We start from the raw sequence: 21,409 nt of genomic DNA on the forward strand, positions 1-21,409 counted from the left end.
ATTTTTCCAGCTGGTCCAAATCCCTCTGCAAGCTTTGAAAACCTTCCTCACTGTCCACTACACCTCCAATCTTTGTGTCATCAGCAAATTTGCTGATCCAATTTACCACGTCAGCCATCCCCCTGAAACTCTACTTCAAACCCCACCATGCAGCATTAACAAACCTTCCCACTAGGAAGGGTCCTACCTTCCCTGGAAGAGAGGAAGAGAGCACAATGATACAAAAATCTTATGCCCACCCTCCTACACCAAATCCTTACCCGCATATTAAACTGTATAGCCTTCCTAGTTCTGGCCTCAGCAGCAATCCTGAGATCACAACCCTACAGGTACTGCCCTTTAACTTAGCACCTAACTCCCTGAACTTTCTATGCAGAACCTCGTCACTCGTCCTACCCATGTCATTGGTACCTACATGGGCCACAACCTCTGGCTGTCCACCCTCCCACTAAAGAATGCTGAGGACTTGATCCCAGATAATAAGGGACCCTGACACCCGGGAGGCAACATACCATCTGGAAATCTTCCACAGAACCTCCTGCCCATTCCCCTAACTAATGTCTCACCTATCACCACAGTGTGCCTCTTCTCCCCCTTTCCCTTCTGAATCACAAAGACAGACTCTGTGCCAGAAACCTGACCACTGTGACTTTCCTCTGTTAGGTCATCCCTCCAAACAGTATCCAAAGTGATATAAACAAGAGAAAATCAGCAGATGCTGGAAATCCAAACAACACACACAAAATGCTGGAGGAACTGAGCAGGCCAGGCAGCATCTATGAAGAAGAGTACAGTCGACGTTTTGGCTCAAAACATCGACTGTACTCTTTTCCATAGATGCTGCCTGGCCTGCTCAGTTCCTCCAGCATTTTGTGTGGGTTGCTCCAAAGTGATATACCTGTTGTTGAAGGAGGTGGCCACAGGGGTACTTCGCACTGGCTCCTGAACCCCCCTCCCCTTCCAGACTGTCACACAGTTTCTTGTGTCCTGCACCCTGGGTGTAACTACTTCTCTATATGTCCTATCGATCACTCCTCAGCCTCCTGAATGATTCAGAGTTCATCCAGCTCCGGCTCCGACTCCTTAACGCGGTTTGTTAGAAGCTGCAGCTGGATGCACTTCTTGCAGGTGCAGTCATGAGGGACACTGGAATTCTCCCTGCCTTCCCACAACCTGCAAGAGAAGTATTCAACTATCCTGCCTAGCATCTCTACTGTCCTAGCTGAGCAGGTATGAAAAAGGGAAGTTAACTTTTAGAGCCTTTCTTTGCTTTCTCTGAGAGAAGCCTCACTTTGATGAAGTCTCGGAGAGCTAAAGCCTCAAGATCACCACTCTGACTCTGTCCACTCAGACGATCGCTGCTGTGTTTGCCTCTGCCTTCCTTAATTTCAAGTCAAGTCACTTTTTATTGTCATTTCGACCATAACTGTTGGTACAGTACATAGTAAAAATGAGGCAATGTTTTTCAGGACCATGGTGCTACATGAAACAATACAAAAACTAGACTGAACTATGTAAAAAAAAACACAGAAAAAACTACACTGGACTACAGACCTACCCAGAACTGCATAAAGTGCACAAAACAGTGCAGGCATTACAATAAATAATAAACAAGACAATAGGCACAGTAGAGGGCAGTAAGTTGGTGTCAGTCCAGGCTCTGGGTATTGAGGAGTCTGATGGCTTGGGGGAAGAAACTATTACATAGTCTGGTTGTGAGAGCCCGAATGCTTCGGTGCCTTTTCCCAGACGGCAGGAGGGAGAAGAGTTTGTATGAGGGGTGTATGGGGTCCTCCATAATGCTGTTAGCTTTGCAGATGCAGTGTGTGATGTAAATGTCTGTAATGGCGGGAAGAGAGACCCCCGATGATCTTCTCAGCTGACCTCACTATCTGCTGCAGGGTCTTGTAATCCGAGATGGTGCAATTTCCGAACCAGGCAGTGATGCAGCTGCTCAGGATGCTCTCAATACAACCCCTGTAGAATGTGATGAGGATGGGGGGTGGGAGATGGACTTTCCTCAGCCTTCGCAGAAAGTAGAGACTGCTGGGCTTTCTTTCCAATGGAGCTGGTGTTCAGGGACCAATTTGCTCTTGCTAATCAATCCCAAACGCCGATTGGTCACTGGTTAAAGCTCTTTTTCATAAACTGCCGTGAAAGTCTGATTTTAAACTCTCTATCAGCATCCTGATCAGAAGGGGGCTCTCCAAAGCACTCTCTGCCGTGGTTTTCCAACTCAGTGAGAGTATCAAACAAAAGACATTAAATATATAACTGTCACTTAATGTTCCATTTAAAATTTGTGATAATTTGTATATCAGTTACAAATAAACTTTCAAAATGCTCGTTCACCCATCCATAAGACAAAGGAGCAAAGTAGGCCATTCAGCCCATCGAGTCTGCTCTGCCATTCAATCATTGGCTGATCCAATATTTCCAATCGCCCCCACTCCCTTGCCTTCACCCTATACCCTTTGATGCCCTGGCTAATCAACAACTTATCTCTGCCTTAAATACACCCAATGACTTGGCCTCCACAGCCGCTCGTGGCAACAAATTCCAAAAATTTACCACCCTCTGACTAAAGCAATTTCTCTGCATCTCAGTTCTAAATGAACGTCTTTCAATCCTGAAGTCATGCCTTCTTGCCCTAGACTCCCCTACCACGGGAAATAACTTTGCCATATCTAATCTGTTCAGGCCTTTTAACATTGGGAATGTTTCTATGAGATCCCCCTCATTCTCCTGAATTCCAGGGAATACAGCCCAAGAGCTGCCAGACGTTCCACACACGGTAACCCTTTCATTTCCAGATACAGATTTTTCGATGATATAGATGCCGTCAGAGAAAAGCTTTTCTCGCACTGTTCAAATTAATTCAAGATTCAAGTTGATTTATCACATGTACAGCACAGCCTCTGACTGTGTTGGTCATTGATGCAAATGACGCATTTCACTGCAAGTATCAATATAAGTGTGACAGAGCTAACGCTTCTAATCTTAGCCTGTCTAGGTGTGTGAGAGGAATGGCAAAGGGGCTTAGACCATAAGACATAGGAGCAGAATTAGGCCATTCTGCCCATTGACTCTGCTTCACCATTCCATCATGGCTGATCCCACAACCCACTCAACCCCATACACCTGCCTTCTCACCATGTCCTTTGATGCCCAGACTGATCAGGAAATGATTAACCACTACCTTAAATATACCCACAGAGTTGGCCACTTCTGCAGTCTGTGGCAGAGCATTCCACAGATTCACAGATTGAGTTCAAGAGCCGTGAGGTAATGTTACAGCTATATAAGACCTTAGTTAGACCCCACTTGGAGTACTGTGTTCAGTTCTGGTCACCTCACTACAGGAAGGATGTGGATACTAGAGAGAGGAATTTAAAGTTACTGACTCTCTCCACCTTTGATCCTCTGATGTTTATTGGCTCATGGACCACTGGTTCCCCTCTCCACAAGTCTACAATCAGTTCCTTTGTCTTGTTGACATTGAGTGAGAGGTTGTTGTTACAGACTCATTGGGAATCAGAATTTAAAAGTCTAGCTACCAGGGTGCCCTGCTTGTGGTGGAAGGTGTGGAGGTGCTTGACAAAGCGGTTTACGAAGGGTCTCACCAACGTAGAGGAGGCCGCACCAGGAACTCTGAACACAAAAGACGACCGCAGCAGATTCGCAGGTGATGAATTTCAATATACATGTGATAAACAAATCTGAATATGAACATGCATATCGAAACGTACAGTGAAATAACAGCATTTGCAACAACAATCTAGATGTCAAGGGATGTGCTGGGTTCCACAAGTGTTGCTGCATTCCAGTGCCAACACAGCAGGCCCACAACGCTGTGCAGAACAACACAGAACACGGCAAACAACAAAACTACATCAAACCAAGCCCCATTCCTCCTTTCCTCAAGTCCATGCGTAGCAAGCAGGGGGTTAGAGAAGTGGTCATATCATCCACTTATTTAACCAATTACAGCTACATGAGGTATATACATGAGCAGGAGATGGATGTTTACAGAATTTTTTTTGAATTAATCACCAAATTACAAGCCTTTTCTATTATGACACAGTGGTTACAAATTACTTTTCCTTCAATAGATTTCCAGCTTTTTACAAGATTGAAAATCGATAAAACTCTTACGAGCCTCAAGGGTACAATGACGAATGGCACAAGATAAGCTCCTTCTGAGAAATCCCTAACATGGGGAGGTTCTAAATTCGATAGCTTTAATCAGCATAGCCATAGCAGAGAAGGGTCTCAACACAAGAATGGGAGCCAACTTAGAAACATAGAAACATAGAAAATAGGTGCAGGAGTAGGCCATTTGGCCCTTCGAGCCTGCACCACCATTCAGTATGATCATGGCTGATCATTCAACTCAGAACCCTGTACCTGCTTTCTCTCCATACCCCCTGATCCCTTTAGCCACAAGGGCCATATCTAACTTCCTCTTAAATATAGCCAATGAACCGGCCTCAAAGAGGCATTAGAGGATTCACTAGTTTTCTAACCTCCAGCAATTTTTCTCCCTTCCCCTTCTCTCTTCTTCCATTCCCCACCAGAGGCAAGAGGCTCGCCTCTTACCCCTTCTCTTCTCCTCACCTTACAGGAGGTACCCAATAAAGTGGCCATTGAGTCTATGTACTTTGATTATTAATCTATTTTGAACACATGTGGAGATACAGTGAAAAGCTTGTCTTGCATAATGTTCATACAGTGAATTGAGGTAGTACAAAGTAAACAAAAAATGAAATTATATAAAAAGTATTCACTCTCCACCCTGGAAGTTTTTAAGTTTTATTGTTTTACAGCATTGAATCACAGTGAGTTTAATTTGGCTTTTTTGACACTGATCAACAGAAAAGACTCTTTCTTGTCAAAGTGAATACTGATCTCTAAAAACAAGAGAAAAATCTGTAGAAGCTGGAGATCTGAGCAACACACACAAAATGCTGGAGAAACTCTGCAGGCCAGGCAGCATCTATGAGAAAAAGTTCCAACAACATTTTGGGCCAAGACCCTTCAACAGAATCTCTACAAATTGCTCTAAATTTATTACAATTATTAAACAAAATAATTGATTGCAGAAGTATTCACCCCCTTCAAGTCAGTATTTAGTAGATGCATCTTTGGCAACAATTACAGCTTTGAGTCTGTGTGGATAGGTCTCTACCAGCTTTGTACATCTGGACACTGCAATTTTCCTCATTCTTCTTTACAAAACTGTTCAAGTTCTGTCAGATTACATGGGGATCGTGAATGAACAGCCCTTTTCAAGTCCAGCCTCAAACTTTCAATTGGATTGAGGTCTGGACTCTGATTTGGCCTCTCCAGGCTATTAACTTTGTTGTTTTTAAGCCATTCCTGTGTAGCTTTGGCTTAATGCATGGGGTCATTGTCTTGCTGGAAAACAAATCTCCCAAAACACAATTCTCTTGGACACTGCACAGGTTTTCCTCCAGGATTTCCCTGTATTTTGCTGCATTCATTTTACCCTCTACCTTCACAAGCCTTCCAGGGCTTGCTGTAGTGAAGCATCTCCACAGCATGATGCAGCCACCACCGTGCTTCACGGTACGGATGGAGTGTTTTTGATTATGTGTGGTGTCTGGCTTATGCCAAACGTAGCGTTTAATGGTCAAAAAGCTCAATTTTGGTTTCATCAGACCATAAAACCTTCTTCCAGCTGACTTCAGAGACTCCCACATACTTTCTGGCAAACTCTAGCCAAGCTTTCATGTGTTTTTTTTCCAACAGTGACCTTCTCTTTGCCACTCTCCCATAAAGCTGTGACTGGTATAACACCCAAACAACAGTTGTTGTATGCACAGTGACTCCCATCTCAGCCACTGAAGCCTGGAACTCCGTCAGAGTTGTTGTAAGTCTCTTGGTGGCCTCCCTCACTAGTCCCCTTCTTGCACCATCAGGTCACTCATTTTTTGGAGGGCGACCTGCTCCAGGCAAATTTACATCGGTGCCATATTCTTCCATTTCTTGATGATTGACTTAACTGTACTCCAAGGGATAGCCAGTGACTTGAAAATGTTCCTGTCTCCATCTCCTGCTTGTGCTTTTCAATAACCATTTTGCAGAGTTGCTTGGAGTGTTCTTTTGTCTTCATGGTGTAGTTTTTGCCAGGATACTGACTCACCGGCAGTCGGAGCTTCCAGACACAGGTGTATTTTTACTACAATCAATTGCAACACCGTGACTGCACACAGGTGATCTCCATTTAACTAATTATGTGACTTCTAAAACCAATTGGCTGCACCAGTGATGATTTGGTGTGTCATATGAAAGGGGGTGAATACCTTTATGATCAATTATTTTGTGGTATATATTTGTAATTAATTTAGATCACTTTGTAGAGATCTGTTTTCACTTTGACACAAGAGTTTTCTTCAGATGATCAGTGTCAACAATAGCCAAATTAAATCCACTGTGATTCAATGTTGTAAAACAATAAAACATGAAAACTTTCCGGGGGGGGGGTGAATACATTTTATTGGCAATGTAGATCTTCATGCCACCAACCTGATTGATTTCTCCTTCCTTTAATTTTTTTTCCACTTGCCTTCGCTCTTCTTGAATTCCCACTCCGGCTCCCTTCTTACCTCTTCTCTCTCCTGACCTGTCTATCCCCTCCCCTGGTTCCCCCTATCCTTCCTTTTCTCCCTTGGTCCACTCTCTTCTATTTCTTCTTCTTCAGCTCTTTATCTACCTTTACTTTTTTCCACCTATCACCTCCCAGCTTCTCATTTTGTAACCCCTCTCCTAGCTGCCCCCTCACCTGGCTTCACCTATCAGCTTCTCACTTGCACATCTTCCCTTTCCCCCACCTTCTCATTCTGGCTTCTTCCCCCTTCCCTTCCAGTCCTGATGAAGGGTGTCTATTCGAAACATCAACTGTTTATTGCCCCCTGTAGATGCTGCCTGACCTGCTGACTTCCTCCAACATTGTGTATGTGTCACTCTACTGGAAAATAAACGGAAGAGCAAACAATATGATGAATGCATGCAACAGAACATTTTATTTTATTTTATTTCTGTATTTTTGCACATTTTGTTCCAAACCAAAGACAAATCTCAGGGTGGTTTATTCTTGGATAATAAATTTTTAATCTGTTGATTTTTATAAAGTTCTTTATTGTTGTTGAATGTTGCTGTCTTTTGTGCATGTCTCGCCAACACCTCATAGTAAATTCCTAATAAGTGTAAATGTATATGATGAATGAAGTTGATCCTTTAATAATAGTATTAATGAAAGGCCGAGATAGAGTGGACGCAGAGAAGATGTTTCCTATAGTCTGGAACCAGAGGGCACAAACTCAGAATACATGGACGTCCCTTTAGCAGAGAAATGAGGAGGAATTTCTTTAGACAGAGTGGTTAATCTGTGGAATTCATTGCCACAGGCAGTTGTGGAGGCCTCATTTAAGGCAGAGATGGATAGATTCTTGATTCGTAAGGGTGTCAAAGGTCTACGGAGAAAGGGCAGAAGAATGGAATTGAGAGGGATAATAAATAAACCACAATGGAATGGCAGAGCAGACCTGATGGGCCAAATGGCCTAATATCCCATGTCTTATGGTCTACTTACCTATTCAAATCTCACTTATCACTTGTTCTCTGCATTTTTTAAAAGTCAAACCATTGAAACAGTCATGGTTGGTAGGGGATGTTGTCATAAGGACATTCTACTAAAGACCGACAGTGGCGGGGTGAAGGTATGTCCCTGCCAAAGGTGCTCCTTTCCTCTGCTCGCCTGCAGGTCACTCTTGGGCAAGGTGTAGCACCTGCTTAGCCCCCCACCCTCCCATTCAGGGTCACGTGAAGCCACGGGATCACGTGGTGGACGGTCGTATGAGCAGCCGGTGCATATCACAAGTCCTGGTTAGGTGACCACTGAGACCAGGCAGCCAATCTCTGAAGAGTACTGGTAATGGCAAACTCCTATGGAAAAATTTACCAAGAACAATCATGATCATGAGACCATCATTGGTTATGTCACATGACATGGCACATAATGATGATAACTAACAAACAAAGTTTGTTAAAATGGTCGGTCGGGAATGTTGTCATTAATAGCTTTCTACTAAAACTGGTGTCAAAACGGTTGTTGTGATGTGTCTAGAGTGTAGTGGGTAGTGCTTGTCGCTCTCACTTTCAGCTTCCACCACTGACTAGCAGTCTTGTGAAAAGGAGAGCTGAATGTATAAGTCTCTCCCTGCCAGTACACAGCCTCTCCAACAGCAAGCTCCATGTAGTGCCTCCTCGCTGGTGACACACGGAAACTGAACTCCTTTCGGACTCAGGCTGAACTAGAGGAGAAGGTGTGGCCCCTGCACACGTAACACGCAGGCCCACTGGCGTGTGGACACGCCCTGGTGCGTGTGAACCAGATCTCAAGCTATGGGTAAATAGCCCCACTGCCTTGTGGGCAGCCTCGGTAAAGACGAATGCTACGGGAGCAAACCCAGACAGCAAATCTGGAGTGGAGCTCCTAAGGTGGCTGGATGTCATTGACCATCCTTCTGGCAGCTCCTGTAGCTAAGCTGGTGCCAAATGCATTGCTTCATAAGTTTTCCTTTGGACGACATTGGTGAGGCTGAGAGGGGGATCTAGACAATTGGGCATCTCAGGATCTCCATATCTTCTGCCCAGGCTTGTGATGATGATCAACACCCATTGTCCTTCAGGACAGACGGATGTCAACAAACGAACGAAAGATTTGGGTTTGAATTCCATCAGATGGGTGGCATGGTTTCCACCTCAATTGTGTGTTTGAAAACTCTTGGTACAGAAAGGACACGTACAACCAGTAATGATTTAGAAGACAGCAGAATGGGGCAATGAGCAGAGTTTATCAACAGATTATGATTTCAGTACACTTACTTTGATAGGGCAGTCAAAGCTTTCATGAAATCCTTCTCTGGTGTATAGTCCAACCACCTGGACCTGTTTGGTAAACAAAAAGCATGGTCACAAAACCAGAGAGAATCAAAACTTGCACAAGAAGAATGCACCACAATATAACCATGGACAGTAAAATGTACTCAATCGTGTGCTTATCTCCCTGCTTTACTCACTTTATAACAATGACTGTGTGGCAACGTACAACTCCAACGTCGTAGTATACTGACAACACCACTGTTGTTGGCCAAACCAAAGATGGTGATGAATCAGCTAACTATTACTTGGATTGCACTACCTGTATGCATAATCTATATTTTCATTTATATTTATCAATATTATTGTTATGAGCAGAGAGACAACATCTGCCGGAAGTAAATTCCTTGTATGTGCATAGGTACTTGGCGATTAAAGTCTGATTCTGATTCTGATACTATAGGAGGGAGACTGAAAATCTGGCTGAGAGGGCACGGAGCGACCACTCCCCGCTGAACATCAACGGCTCCTCAGTAGAGATCGTAAAGAGCACCAAATTTCTTGGTGTTCACCTGACAGAGAATCTCTCCTGGTCCCTCAACACCAGCTCCATAGCAAAGAAAGCCCAGCAGCGTCTCTACTTTCTGCGAAGGCTGAGGAAAGTCCATCTCCCACTCCCCCCCCATCCTCATCACATTCTACTGGGGTTGTATTGAGAGCATCCTGAGCAGCTGCATCACTGCCTGGTTCGGAAATTGCACCATCTCGGATCGCAAGACCCTGCAGCGGATAGTGAGGTCAGCTGAGAAGATCATCGGGGTCTCTCTTCCCGCCATCATGGACATTTACACTACACGCTGCATACACAAAGCAAACAGCATTATGAAGGACCCCATGCATCCCTCATACAAACTCTTCTCCCTCCTGCTGTCTGGGAAAAGGCACCGAAGCATTCAGGCTCTCACGACCAAACTATGTAACAGTTTCTTCCCCCAAGCCATCAGACTCCTCAATACCCAGAGCCTGGACTGACACCTTACTGCCCTATTGTCCTGTTTATTAGTTGTTTTTTTTTTTGTTTTTTATGTAGTTCAGTCTAGTTTTTGTACTGTTTCATGTAACACCATGGTCCTGAAAAACATTGTCTCATTTTTATTATGCACTGTACATAGCAGTTATGGTTGAAATGACAATAAAAGTGACTTGACTTGACTTGACATAACAACCACCTCTCACTCAATGTCAGCAAAACCAAACAGCTAACAGGAACTATGAGCCAGTCCTCATGAGAGGAATGGCAGTGAAGAGGGTCTGTAATTTTAAATTCTTTGGCATTAACATATCAGAAGGTATATCCTGGGACAAAGTGTCATTGCAAAAAGGGCACGGCAGGACCTCTACTTTCTTAGAAGTTTGCGTAGATTCGGCAAAAACTTTGACAAACGTCTGTAGGTGTAAATTGCACAGTATCCTAACTTGGTCGCATCCCAGCCTGGTATGGAAACACCAATGCCCAGGAGTGGACAAAAAACTACAGAAAGTGGTGAATCATAAACATGAAAGATTCTGCAAATGTTGGAAATCCAGAGTAACACACACAAAATGCTGGAGGAAGTCTACAAGTCGGGCACCATCTATGGAAATGAATAAACAGTCAATGTTTCGGGCTGAGACCCTTCCTGAGAACTGGAAAGGAAGCAAGTAGGAGGGTGAATGCAGCCCAGTCCATCATAGGCAAAGCCTCCATTGACATGGAGGAAGCAGAGTTCCCACCAACCAGGCCATGCCCTCTTCTCACTACCACCATCAGTCCACAGGTCTCCCATCCCTGGTTCAGAGCCACTATCAGGCTCCTGAGCCAGCAAGGATAACTTCATTCACCACAACACTGAACTCATTCTATGACCTGCAGACTCACGCTCAAGGACTCCTTACAACTCAGGTTTATTTTATAAATTACATATGTTCAATATTATATTTTTATTTGCACAATTTGTCTTCTTTTGCACCCTGGTTGTTTGTCAGTCTTCTATATGCAAATTTTTCATAAATTCCATTGTATTTCTTTGTTTCTGTAAATCACTGCAGCAAAATGAATCTCAAGGTCATATACGGTAACATAAACTACTGTGTCTAAGTGTTTGCCACGTGCAGTGTATATAGCTAGGGTGCCTGAGTCTTTGCACAGTACTATATTTATCAACGTGGAGCGGAGAGCGAGTTTGTAAACCTGGCGGGGGCAAAGGATTTTGGAAATGGTGAGGGTGGAGTGCCAGAGGGGTGTGGGACAGATGGCAGAGAAGGAGAGCCAGGGGCAGGGGTTGGCCATGTGCTGACTCACCCAGCCCTAAGACATCAGGGAAGGTCGTTTGATTCCAAACATTTGGTTTATTGATCATTACAGAATGTCTCTCTGGTGCTTCCCACTCCCTCCCCTCTCCCTTCCCCCTTTCCCAACCATGATTCCCCTCTCCCTGTCCCCTTCCCACTCTCAGTCCACAATAGAGACCCATATGGAAATCAGGTTTATCATCACACATATCCCACGGAATTTGTTTTTCTTTTGCTGCAGCAGTACAGTGCATAAAGTTACTACAGTATGATGCAAGAGTCTTAGATACCCTAGTTATATATATATATGTGGCTAAGTCTTTCACACAGTACTGTACCTACATTTTGATCATAACTTTGACAAGGAATGGTAATTGAACTTATCGAGAAGGTGGTGGGAACCCAAACGTCATTTGGTCGCTCAGCGGATTGACTGTGCTCTCCCATGGGTGGATGTTTCTTCACATGACAATTCAGGGACATGGCGACTTTTGGCTCAGTTTGCACTTCTCATTGCGTTCACACTGTCTGTTACTTGGTGTTTGCCACGGTAACCAGGCTAACTCATGTAAAAGTATGTTTATTCATACTTGCTCTGTGATGACCTGGAAATCACTGTGTGTGAGGTGATTAAAGAGATGACAAGCCACGATAGCTTCATTTGTCACCGGCACATCGAAACCTCAGAGGTTTATTATCACCGGCATGTGTCGCGAAGTTTGTTGACTTTGCAACAGCAGTACAATGCAATACATAATAATATAGGAAAAAACAGTGAATTACAGCAAGCATATTAAACAGTTAAATTAAATAAGGAGTGCAAAAATAGAAATGAAAAAGTAGTGAGGTAGTGTTCCCAAGTTCAATGTCCTTTTAGAAATCAGACGGCAGAAGCTGTTCCTGAACTGTTGAAAGTGCTCCTTTAGGCTCCTGTACCTCCTTCCTGAAGGGAGCAATGAGAAGAGGGCATATCCTGGGTGATGAGGATCCTTAATGATGGATGCCACCATTTTGAGGCATCACTCCTTGAAGATGTCCTAGATGCTGGGGAGGCTGGTGCCCATGACGGAGCTGGCTACCTTCTACAGCTTTCTTCGATCCTGTGCAGCAGACACCCCCCCATACCAGACGGTGATGTAGCCAGTTAGAATGCTCTCCACAGTACAGATGTCCCCCATTTTTCGAACGTTAGCTTTACGTCAACTCGCTGTTACGAAAGACCTACATTAGTTACCTGTTTTTGCTAACAGAAGCTGTTTTCACTGTTACAAAAAAAGGCAGCGCACCCCGAACAGCCAAGCTCCTCCCCCGGGATTGCATTCTAGCCGCCATTGCTTAAACACGTGCCTGTGAGCATCTGTGCTTTATCTCGATTTATTTTGTGCATCCGTTAGCAAGATGAGTTCTAAGGTATTGGAAAAGCCTAAAAGAGCTCGTAAGAGTGTTACACTTAGCGTAAAACTAGACATAATTAAGCGTTTCGATCGTGATGAACAAAGTAAGGACATAGTGAATCTGGCTAAGGGTTTGTGGAAGTTGATGAAGATGATGTGAAGAGGTTTTGGCATCCCATGACCAAGAACTGACAGATGAAGAGCTGATGAAGAGGAAAGGATAACAATTGAAGCCGAATGCAGTAGCGAATGGCCCAAAAGTGAAGAGGTCCAGGAACTGAACGGGAAGCAATTGCGTGAGATTTTCGCTGCGATTGACAACGCTGCAATGATTGCAGAAAAGCATGACTTTAAATTTGAAAGGGTACGTAGGTTTAGGGCATATTTGCAGGATGGTTTGAGTGCTTACAAAGAACTGTATGATAGAAAAATGCGCGAGGCTAAGCAGTCAAGCATACTGTCGTTTTTCAAGCCTTCCACATCAGCCACAGCAGACGACGAACCTCGATCTTCGACATCGAGGCAGGCAGACATAGAAGGTGACCTGCCTGCCCTGATGGAAACAGACGATGATGAGATGATACCCCAGTCTCCTCTACCTCCCACCACTCCAACTTCCGATGACTCAGCCTAACACACCATCATCAGTGTCCTCACTGTCTTTCCGATTCCAGCAAGTGAAACTACACTGGGGGTACATTATTTCTACTTTATATAGGCTGTGTATTTTTATGTGTTATTCGGTAGCTTCATAGCTTAAAGGTTATTGGAAAGAGTGCTTCTGCCGGGTGCGCTTTGCGTCGTGTGTTTTTGCAGTGAGTGCTGCCGAGAGCGCTTGTGTGAGATTTTCACTGTGGTGGGTGGACAGTGCTGCAATAATTGTAGAAAAGTATTCCTCCTACATTATATAAGCTGTGTATTTATCAGATCATTCCTGCTTTTACTATATGTTACTGTTGTTTTAGGTTTTATGTGTTATTTGTTTTTTTGGGTCTGCGAACACTCACAGATTTTTCCCATATAAATTAATGATAATTGCTTCTTCAAGCTACAACATTGCGGCTTACGAACCATTTCATAGGAACGCTCTACCTTCGAATAGCGAGGGAAACCTGTACGTCTGCAGAAATTTGCTAGTGTTTTTGCTGACATACCAAATCTCCTCAAACTCCTAATGAAATGTAGCTGCTGTTCTGCCTTCTCTGTAGCTGCATTGATTAGAAATGAAATACATGCATTGTTTGCATTAATCAGTGAAGTTTGTGCTGGGCAGCCTGCAAGTGTTGGCATACTTCTGGCACCAACAGAACATGCCCACAACTTATTAACCATAACCCGTACGTCTTTGGAATGTGAGAGGAAACTGGAGCACCCAGAGCAATTGTAAACTGACTGAGCTAAGCGATATGCTATCATGTTGCCTAAGGTTCTTGTGGGAACTTGTTTGGGGAACAATTTGCTTGGACACAGAGCATGAGTTTCTTTTTGTCAGAGAGGCCTGGACCAGGGGCACAGCCTCAGAACACAAACACATCCCTTTAGAAGAGAGATAACAAGAAATTTCTGCAGCCAAAGGGTGGTGAATCTGTGGAATGCATTACCATGGATGTCTGTGGAGGCCAAGTCACTGGGTATATTTAAAGCAGAGGTTTATAGGTTCTTGATTAGTCAGGGTGTCAAAAGTTATGGGGAGGAGGCAGGAGAATGGGGTTGACAGGGATAATAAATCAGCCATGATCATGGGCAGCATGGTAGCGTAGTTGTCAGCACAATGCTTTACAGAACCATCGATCTATTCCCACCAATGCCTGTAAGGAGTTTGTACTTTCTCCTCGTGCTTCATTGTCCTCCCACAGTCCAAAGACGCACTGGTTGGTGGGTTAATTGGTCATTGTAAGTTGTCGTATGATTAGGCCAGGGGGATGATTGGGGGTTGCTGGGCCATTTGGTTCGAAGTGACGTAAGGGCCTGTTCCATGCTGTATCTCACTAAATAAATATACATACGTGTGTGTGTGTGTGCGCGTATCTATATACATACACTCAGACCCAGTATAGCGCTGACTCATTAAAACGCAATTATTCAATTCTTCATTAAATTTTTTTAAATGACAAAAGTTCATTCTAAACAACACTTAAAACTTCTCAAGAGCGGCCACCATTACAGTCAATATTCAATCAGCCAAAGAGAACACTTTACACACACTCTGAGCCACTCCGAGCCGATCACGTGTTAGTTCACGCTCTGCCTCCCCCGCATGTGCAAAAGTTCTTGCTCACTCACCAACTTATTCCATTTCTTTCAGTCTTACTGTCTGGAAAACGGCCTGCAATGTCCAGTGAGGGGAGTACATCTAAGATGCCAAGGGAAACCATTAGCATGGATGTGAAACTCCCAGGATTCCAGGCGGAACCGGTCATCCAAACCATCGTTGAACTGGCCAATGATGTGTGATTAGAGGGTTAATGATGGCGTTGTTGAGGAGTTCCTGCATCCTCATGGTGAGATGCCTTAATAACGAAGATGCTTCGAGAATTGGCAGAGCAACACATCCTGGGTGAATCTGAGGACATGGATGGAGAAGAGGAAACACCAGCAAGAAACCTCAGCACCGGCGTCACCACGATCACTCAAAACATGGACCAGTTCATCGATAATGACCCTGACTAGGAGCAAAGCAATAAGGCAAAGAGAGGCGTCCTCGACATGATTTCCTGCTGCTGAGAACTGAAGAAAAGGTAGTCAAATCTCGACACCTACTTGAAGAAGAAACCAATGTTAGAGGAGGCCCCACAGCCTGGTCCCTCCTCCGCTTCCCTCCTCTGCCGCTGTGATGCGTTGCTGCTCCACTGATGTACAGGTCTGTCCTATGTGCGTGTTTGTTACTCCATAAATTACTGTGTACACATAAAATAACATTGAAACATAGAAAGCCTACAGCACAATACAGGCCCTTCGGCCCACAAAGTTGTGCCGAACATGTCCCTACCTTAGAAATTACTAGGCTTACCCATAGCCCTCTATTTTACTAAGCGCCATGTACCTATCTAAAAGTCTCTTAAAAGACCCTATTATATCCGCCTCCACCTCCGCCGCCGGCAGCCCATTCCACGCACTCACCACTCTCTGTGTAAAAAAACTTACCCCTGACATCTCCGTACCTGCTCCCCACCACCTTAAACCTGTGTCCTCTTGTGGCAACCATTTCAGCCCTGGGAAAAAGCCTCTGACTATCCACACGATCAATGCCTCTCATCATAATACATCATATCTCAGGTTTGTTTTTTTTAAAATCAGGTACACATGTCCATTTACGTAGTTATAATGACCTCGCATGGAGCTGATTTAGTGTTCCAGCTCTGAGGAATGCATCCTCAGCGTTAAGTGGGGTCTGAGAGTATAAATATATTAAATATACATATTAAATAAGTAGTCCCATGGAATTATGTCACATTCAGTGACTTAAATCATCAGATTTTCCTAATATTGTTAGCCATTGAATGTTTTGTCTTCAATTCTTGCTGCATCGGTACAGATGCCATTGTTCCAATAGGGAAGAGCTTGTTTCCCTGTTCAGACGCAGATAAAAGATAGTCAGACATACCCACTGAGGTTTTTCTGTCTTGTGTTCTTCTCTCAATCAACAGTACTATTTCATTTGATGTAACAGAAAGAAACCTCTTCTATAAACGAACCTCCAAGAGGATGAAACTAACCCCTTCAGGGCGAAGACCGAGGGAACCCATAATTGATGCAATGTAACATCTGCCAAACTTGACTCAGTTGGACCGGTTGTGCTTGCAAGTCAGAGGGTCGTGTTTGATCATGTAATCCCAGCTGACAGTCCAGTGCAACATTAAATGAATGCTGAACGACAACCCTCTACTCCTTAATGCAGTATTCTTGCCCGATGCGATTCCTTTTTCTCTGCTCATTCACCACAACAGAGCAACAATGAATATACAAGTTTTTAAAGACACTTATTAAAGCGAATGTGGATGAGGAGCAACTTGATAGAGGTATGTAAGTCTTAAGACACATATATCTAACTAGCGTGCCTAAGACTTTTCCACAGTACTGGAATAATTTTATGTACTAGACTGAGCTGATGCTGCTGCACATAAAACAAATTTCATGACAAATGATAAACCTGATTCTGATATGGGTTTCTATTGTGGACTGAGAGTGGGAAGGGGGCAGGGAGAGGAGAATCATGGTCGGGAAAAGGGGAAGGGAGAGGGGAGGGAGTGGGAAGCACCAGAGAGACGTTCTGTGAAATGGAGGAGCAACACCTTATATTCCGTCTGAGTAGGATCCAACCTGATGGCATGAATATCAATTTCTCCTTACCTCTTCTCACCTGAAAAATCACTTACCCCTGGTCCCCCTCCTCCTTCCCTTTCTCCTACAGTCTACTCTCCTCTCTATCACATTCCTTCCTCTCCAGCCCTCTACCTTTCCCACCCACCTGGGTTCATTTATGACCCTAGTTAGCCTACTTTCCCCACACCCACTGTTTCATTTTGCCATCCTCCCCCTTCTTTCTCAGTCCTGAAGACAGGTGTAGGTCCAATACGTCAACTCTTTATTCCTTTCCACAGATCCTGCCTGACCTGCTGAGTTCTTCCAGTATTTTGTGTGTGATGCTTTGGATTTCCAGCATCTGCAGAATCACTCATGTCAATCAACCAATTGTTTGGAATCAAATGACCTTGCCAGGGCTGACCGTATCTGAACACGTGCCACCACTCGCCCATGACACTCCTTCTCTGCCACCTGTCCCACACCCTCCACCCTCACCATTCCCAACATCCTCTGCTTCTGACAGATTTACAAAGTGCTCTCCACTCCACGTTGACAAACACAGCCCAGCTATACGTATATAAGACCATAAGATATAAAAGCAGAATTAGGGCATTTCACCCATCGAGTCCGCTCCGCCATTTCATCATGGCTGATCCATTTTCCCTCTCAGCCCCAGTCTCCTGCCTTCACCCCACCCCCCCACCACCCATATCACTTCATGCCCTGACCAATGAAGAATCTATCCACCTCTCCCTTAAGTATACATAAAGACTTGGCCTCCACAGCTGCCAGTGGCAATCAATTTCACAGATTCACTACTTTCTGGCAGAAGAAATTCCTCCTCATCTCCATTCTAAAAGGATGCCTCTCTGTTCTGAAGCTGTGCCCTCTGGTCTTAGACCCTCCCACTACAGGAAACGTCCTGTATATATCCACTCTATCAAGGCCTTTCACCACTCAATAGGTTTCAATGAGGTCACCTCTCATTCTTCTGAATTCTAGGGAATACAGTCCCAGAGCCATCAATGGCTCTTCATATGACAAGCCGTTCGATCCTGGAATCATTTTTGTGAACTTCCTTTGAACCCCCTCCAGTTTCAGCACATCCTTTCTAAGATAAGAGGCTAAACCTGCTCATGATACTCCAAGTGAGGCCTCACCAGTGCTTTATAAAGTCTCAACACTACATCCTTGCTTTCATATTCTAGTCCTCTTGAAATGAATGCTAACATCGTATATGCCTTCCTCACCACAAATTAACCTTTGGGGAATCGTGCACAAGGATTCCCAAGTCCCTTTACACATTAGTCTTTTGTATTTTCTCTCCAGTTAGGAAATAGTCAAACCTTTTATTTCTTCTACCAAAGTGCATGACCACAGACTTCCTGACACTGTATTCCATCTGCCATTTCTTTGCCCATTCTCCTAATCTGATTAAGTCCTTCAGTAGCCTTTCTACTTCCTCAAAACTACCTGCCTCTCCACTTACCTTCGATCGTCTGCAAACTTTGCAACAAAGCCATCAATTCTATCATCTATATCACTGATATATGACTTAAAAAGAATCAGACTCAACACAGACCCCTGTGGAACATTACTAGCCAACCAGAAAAGGCACCCTTTATTCTCACTGTCTGTCTCCTGCCAGTCAGCCACAGCTTTATCCATGTTAGAATCTTTCCTGTAATACCATGGGCTCGTAGCTTGTTAAGCAGCCTCATGTGTGGCACCTTGTCAAAGGCCTTCTGAAAATCCAAGTATCGACCGAATCATCATTGTCTATTTGTTATTTCTTCAAAGAATTCCAACAGATTTATTAGGCACTCTCGCCTCTCTTTTACACTTTACCTATCTGAAAAAACCTTTGGTATCCTCTTTAACGTTATTGGCTCGCTTAATTTCATATTCCATCTTTGCCTTCTTAATGATTTTTTTAGTTGCCTTCTGTTGACATTTAAAAGCTTCCAATCCTCTAACTTCTCACTAACTTTTGTTTTATTATATGCCCTCTCTTTGGCTTTTATGTTGACTTTGACTTCCCTTGTTAGCAATGGTTGTATTGCCTTTGGAATACTTCTTCCTCTTTAGAATGCGTATATCCTGTGCCTTCTGAATTGCTTTCAGAAACTCCAGCCATTGCTGCTCTGCCGTCATCCCTGCCAGTGTTCTTTTCCAATCAGTTCTGACCAATTCCTCTCTCATGCCTCTGTAATTCCTTTTACTCCATTGTAATACTGGTACATTTGACTTCAGCTTCTCCTTCTCAAATTTCAGGGTCAATTCAATCATATTAGGATCACTTTCCCCTAAGGGTTCTTTTACCTTAAGCTCTCTAATCAACTCCAGTTCATTGCACAAGACCCAATCCAGAATAGCTGATCCTGTACTGGCCTCAACCACGAGCTGCTGTAAAAAACATCTCATAGGCACTCTAGAAAATCCCCCCCTTGGAATCCTGCACCAACCCGATTTTCCCAATCTACCTGCATATTGAAATCCCCCACGACTATTGTAACATTGCTCTTTAGGCATGCATTTTCTATCCCCATTGTAACTTGTCGAGCATATCTTTACTATTGTTTGGGGGTCTGTATACAACTCTCATCAAGGTATTTTACCCTTCCAGTTCCTTAGCTCTTTCCACAATGATTCAACACCTTCCACCACTGTCATCTTTTTCTAATGATTTGATGTCATTTTTTACCAACAGAGCCATGCTGTCCCCTTTGCCTTCCTGATCGTCCTTTTGATTGTAATGTGTGTCCTTGGACATTAATCTCCCAGCTATAATCTTCTTTAAGCCATGATTCAGTAATGCCTACAACATCATACATTCCAATCTGCAACTGTGCCACAACTTCATCTGCTTTATTCCGTATACTACATTCATTCAAATATAACACCTTCAGTCCTGTATTCACCTTTTTTGATTTTGTCCACCAGTCACTGAGGCTCCCCCCAGCCCCCAGCAGGTCGCCCCCTCAATAGTATCGAAAGTTGTATACTTATTACTGAGGGGTACAGCCACAGGTGTACTCTACACTGGCTGTGCATTTCCCCTCCTTCTCCCGACAGTCACCCAGTTACCGGTCTTCTGCAATCTTAGAGTAACTACTTCCCTGTAGCTCCTGTCTATCACCTCCTCATTCTCCCGTATGAGTCAAAGGTCATCGAGCTGCAGCTCCAGTTCCTTAATACGTTCTCTCAGGAGCTGCAACTTGATGCACCTGGTGCAGATGTGTTTATCTGGGAGTCTGTCGATCTCTTAGTTCTCCCACATCCCACACAGAGCACAAAACTTTGTCCCTACTGCCATTCTCACTGTCGTTATCATCATCATGTGCCACACTCTGCCAGAGCCTCGGTGACCACTTTCTTCTGCTGCGATCTGTCAGCAGTCAAACCTCTCACATCTCTGGCAGTGAGGCTGGTCCAGTGCTTGCTGTTGTCTGTACTCTGTTTTACTCTGTCTGCCTCGGGAGCGGCTTCCTTCTACTCTGCCTTGAAGCACTGTGCGTTCCAGTGTGTCATCAGTTCTTGAGATGTGTCCAAAATAAAGAAGTTTCCTTTGGATAACGGTTTCCAGAAGTATTGGTTTTGTGCTAGTCTTTTCTAGGATGAAATTGTTGGATTGCCTTTCAATGTATGATTCCCTGAGGATCCGTCTGTATGTCCACATCTCAAATGCTGTTGACTTCTTTTCATCAGTTGCTTTTAGGGTCCATGTTTCACAGCCATATAGGTTTACTGGCCAGACGAGACTCTTGAGGAGGCGTATCTTGGTGTCAGTGCTCACAGATCCAACTTTCCAGATGTTCCAGAGTTTGGTAGTGCTTGTGCGTGCCATTGCTGGCCTGCCTTTGCCTTATTTCCTTGCTGCACTCGTTCGTGTCATTTAGCTCTGCACCGAGATGTATAAAGGAGGACACTTGTTCGACCTTGTTGTTTCCGATGTAGATGTCAGCTTGAATTGCGGTAGATCGTATTCTCACTATACTATGCACTAATGAGCAGATAAGAGCAGTGAGAGAGTAACTTACAAGACAAACTGCTCCACCCAAGCCAGACCTCGCCTAAGCCTGATGAGCCAAAGCCACTCTAAACACTGCAAATGAAATGCCACTCTGCTTGAACTTGGAATTATTTTTATTGGCCCTTTCTAATGAACCCCTCTTGCTGATTGGTCGTTCCTCAAATCAGGAAAACTGCCACGAAACTCTGTGTTTGAATCTCGATCACCGCCCTGATTAAAAAGAAGCTCTTTTCGTATACCCCAGTGTGGAATATGGGGGCGGGGGATTGACGGAAGTAGGTTTTATATATATGCCAAAGACCTTTGCACAGTACTTGTATATAGAGTGAACAGCCAGACTTTTTCCCAGGGCTCCAATGGTTAATAGGAAAGAACATACTTTTAAGGTGATTGAAGGAAAGTGTATGGCGGGGGGGGGGGTTGTCGAAAGTAGATTTTGTAC

The 21,409-nt window shown here is 44.1% G+C and overlaps 1 protein-coding gene across 2 annotated transcripts in view; it reads right to left on the minus strand.

Moving 5' to 3' along the window:
- vps41 (VPS41 subunit of HOPS complex) overlaps positions 1-21,409 on the minus strand; it is a 228,384-nt gene that overhangs the window by 113,131 nt on the left and 93,844 nt on the right. For both annotated transcript variants that reach the window (XM_073031609.1, XM_073031568.1), the window contains exon 6: positions 8,911-8,973. In XM_073031609.1, the coding sequence (XP_072887710.1) occupies positions 8,911-8,973 (63 nt within the window). The remainder of the gene's footprint in view (positions 1-8,910; positions 8,974-21,409) is intronic.

Source organism: Hemitrygon akajei, chromosome 1, assembly GCF_048418815.1.
Source record: "Hemitrygon akajei chromosome 1, sHemAka1.3, whole genome shotgun sequence".
In the NCBI taxonomy this organism is placed as follows: domain Eukaryota; kingdom Metazoa; phylum Chordata; class Chondrichthyes; order Myliobatiformes; family Dasyatidae; genus Hemitrygon; species Hemitrygon akajei.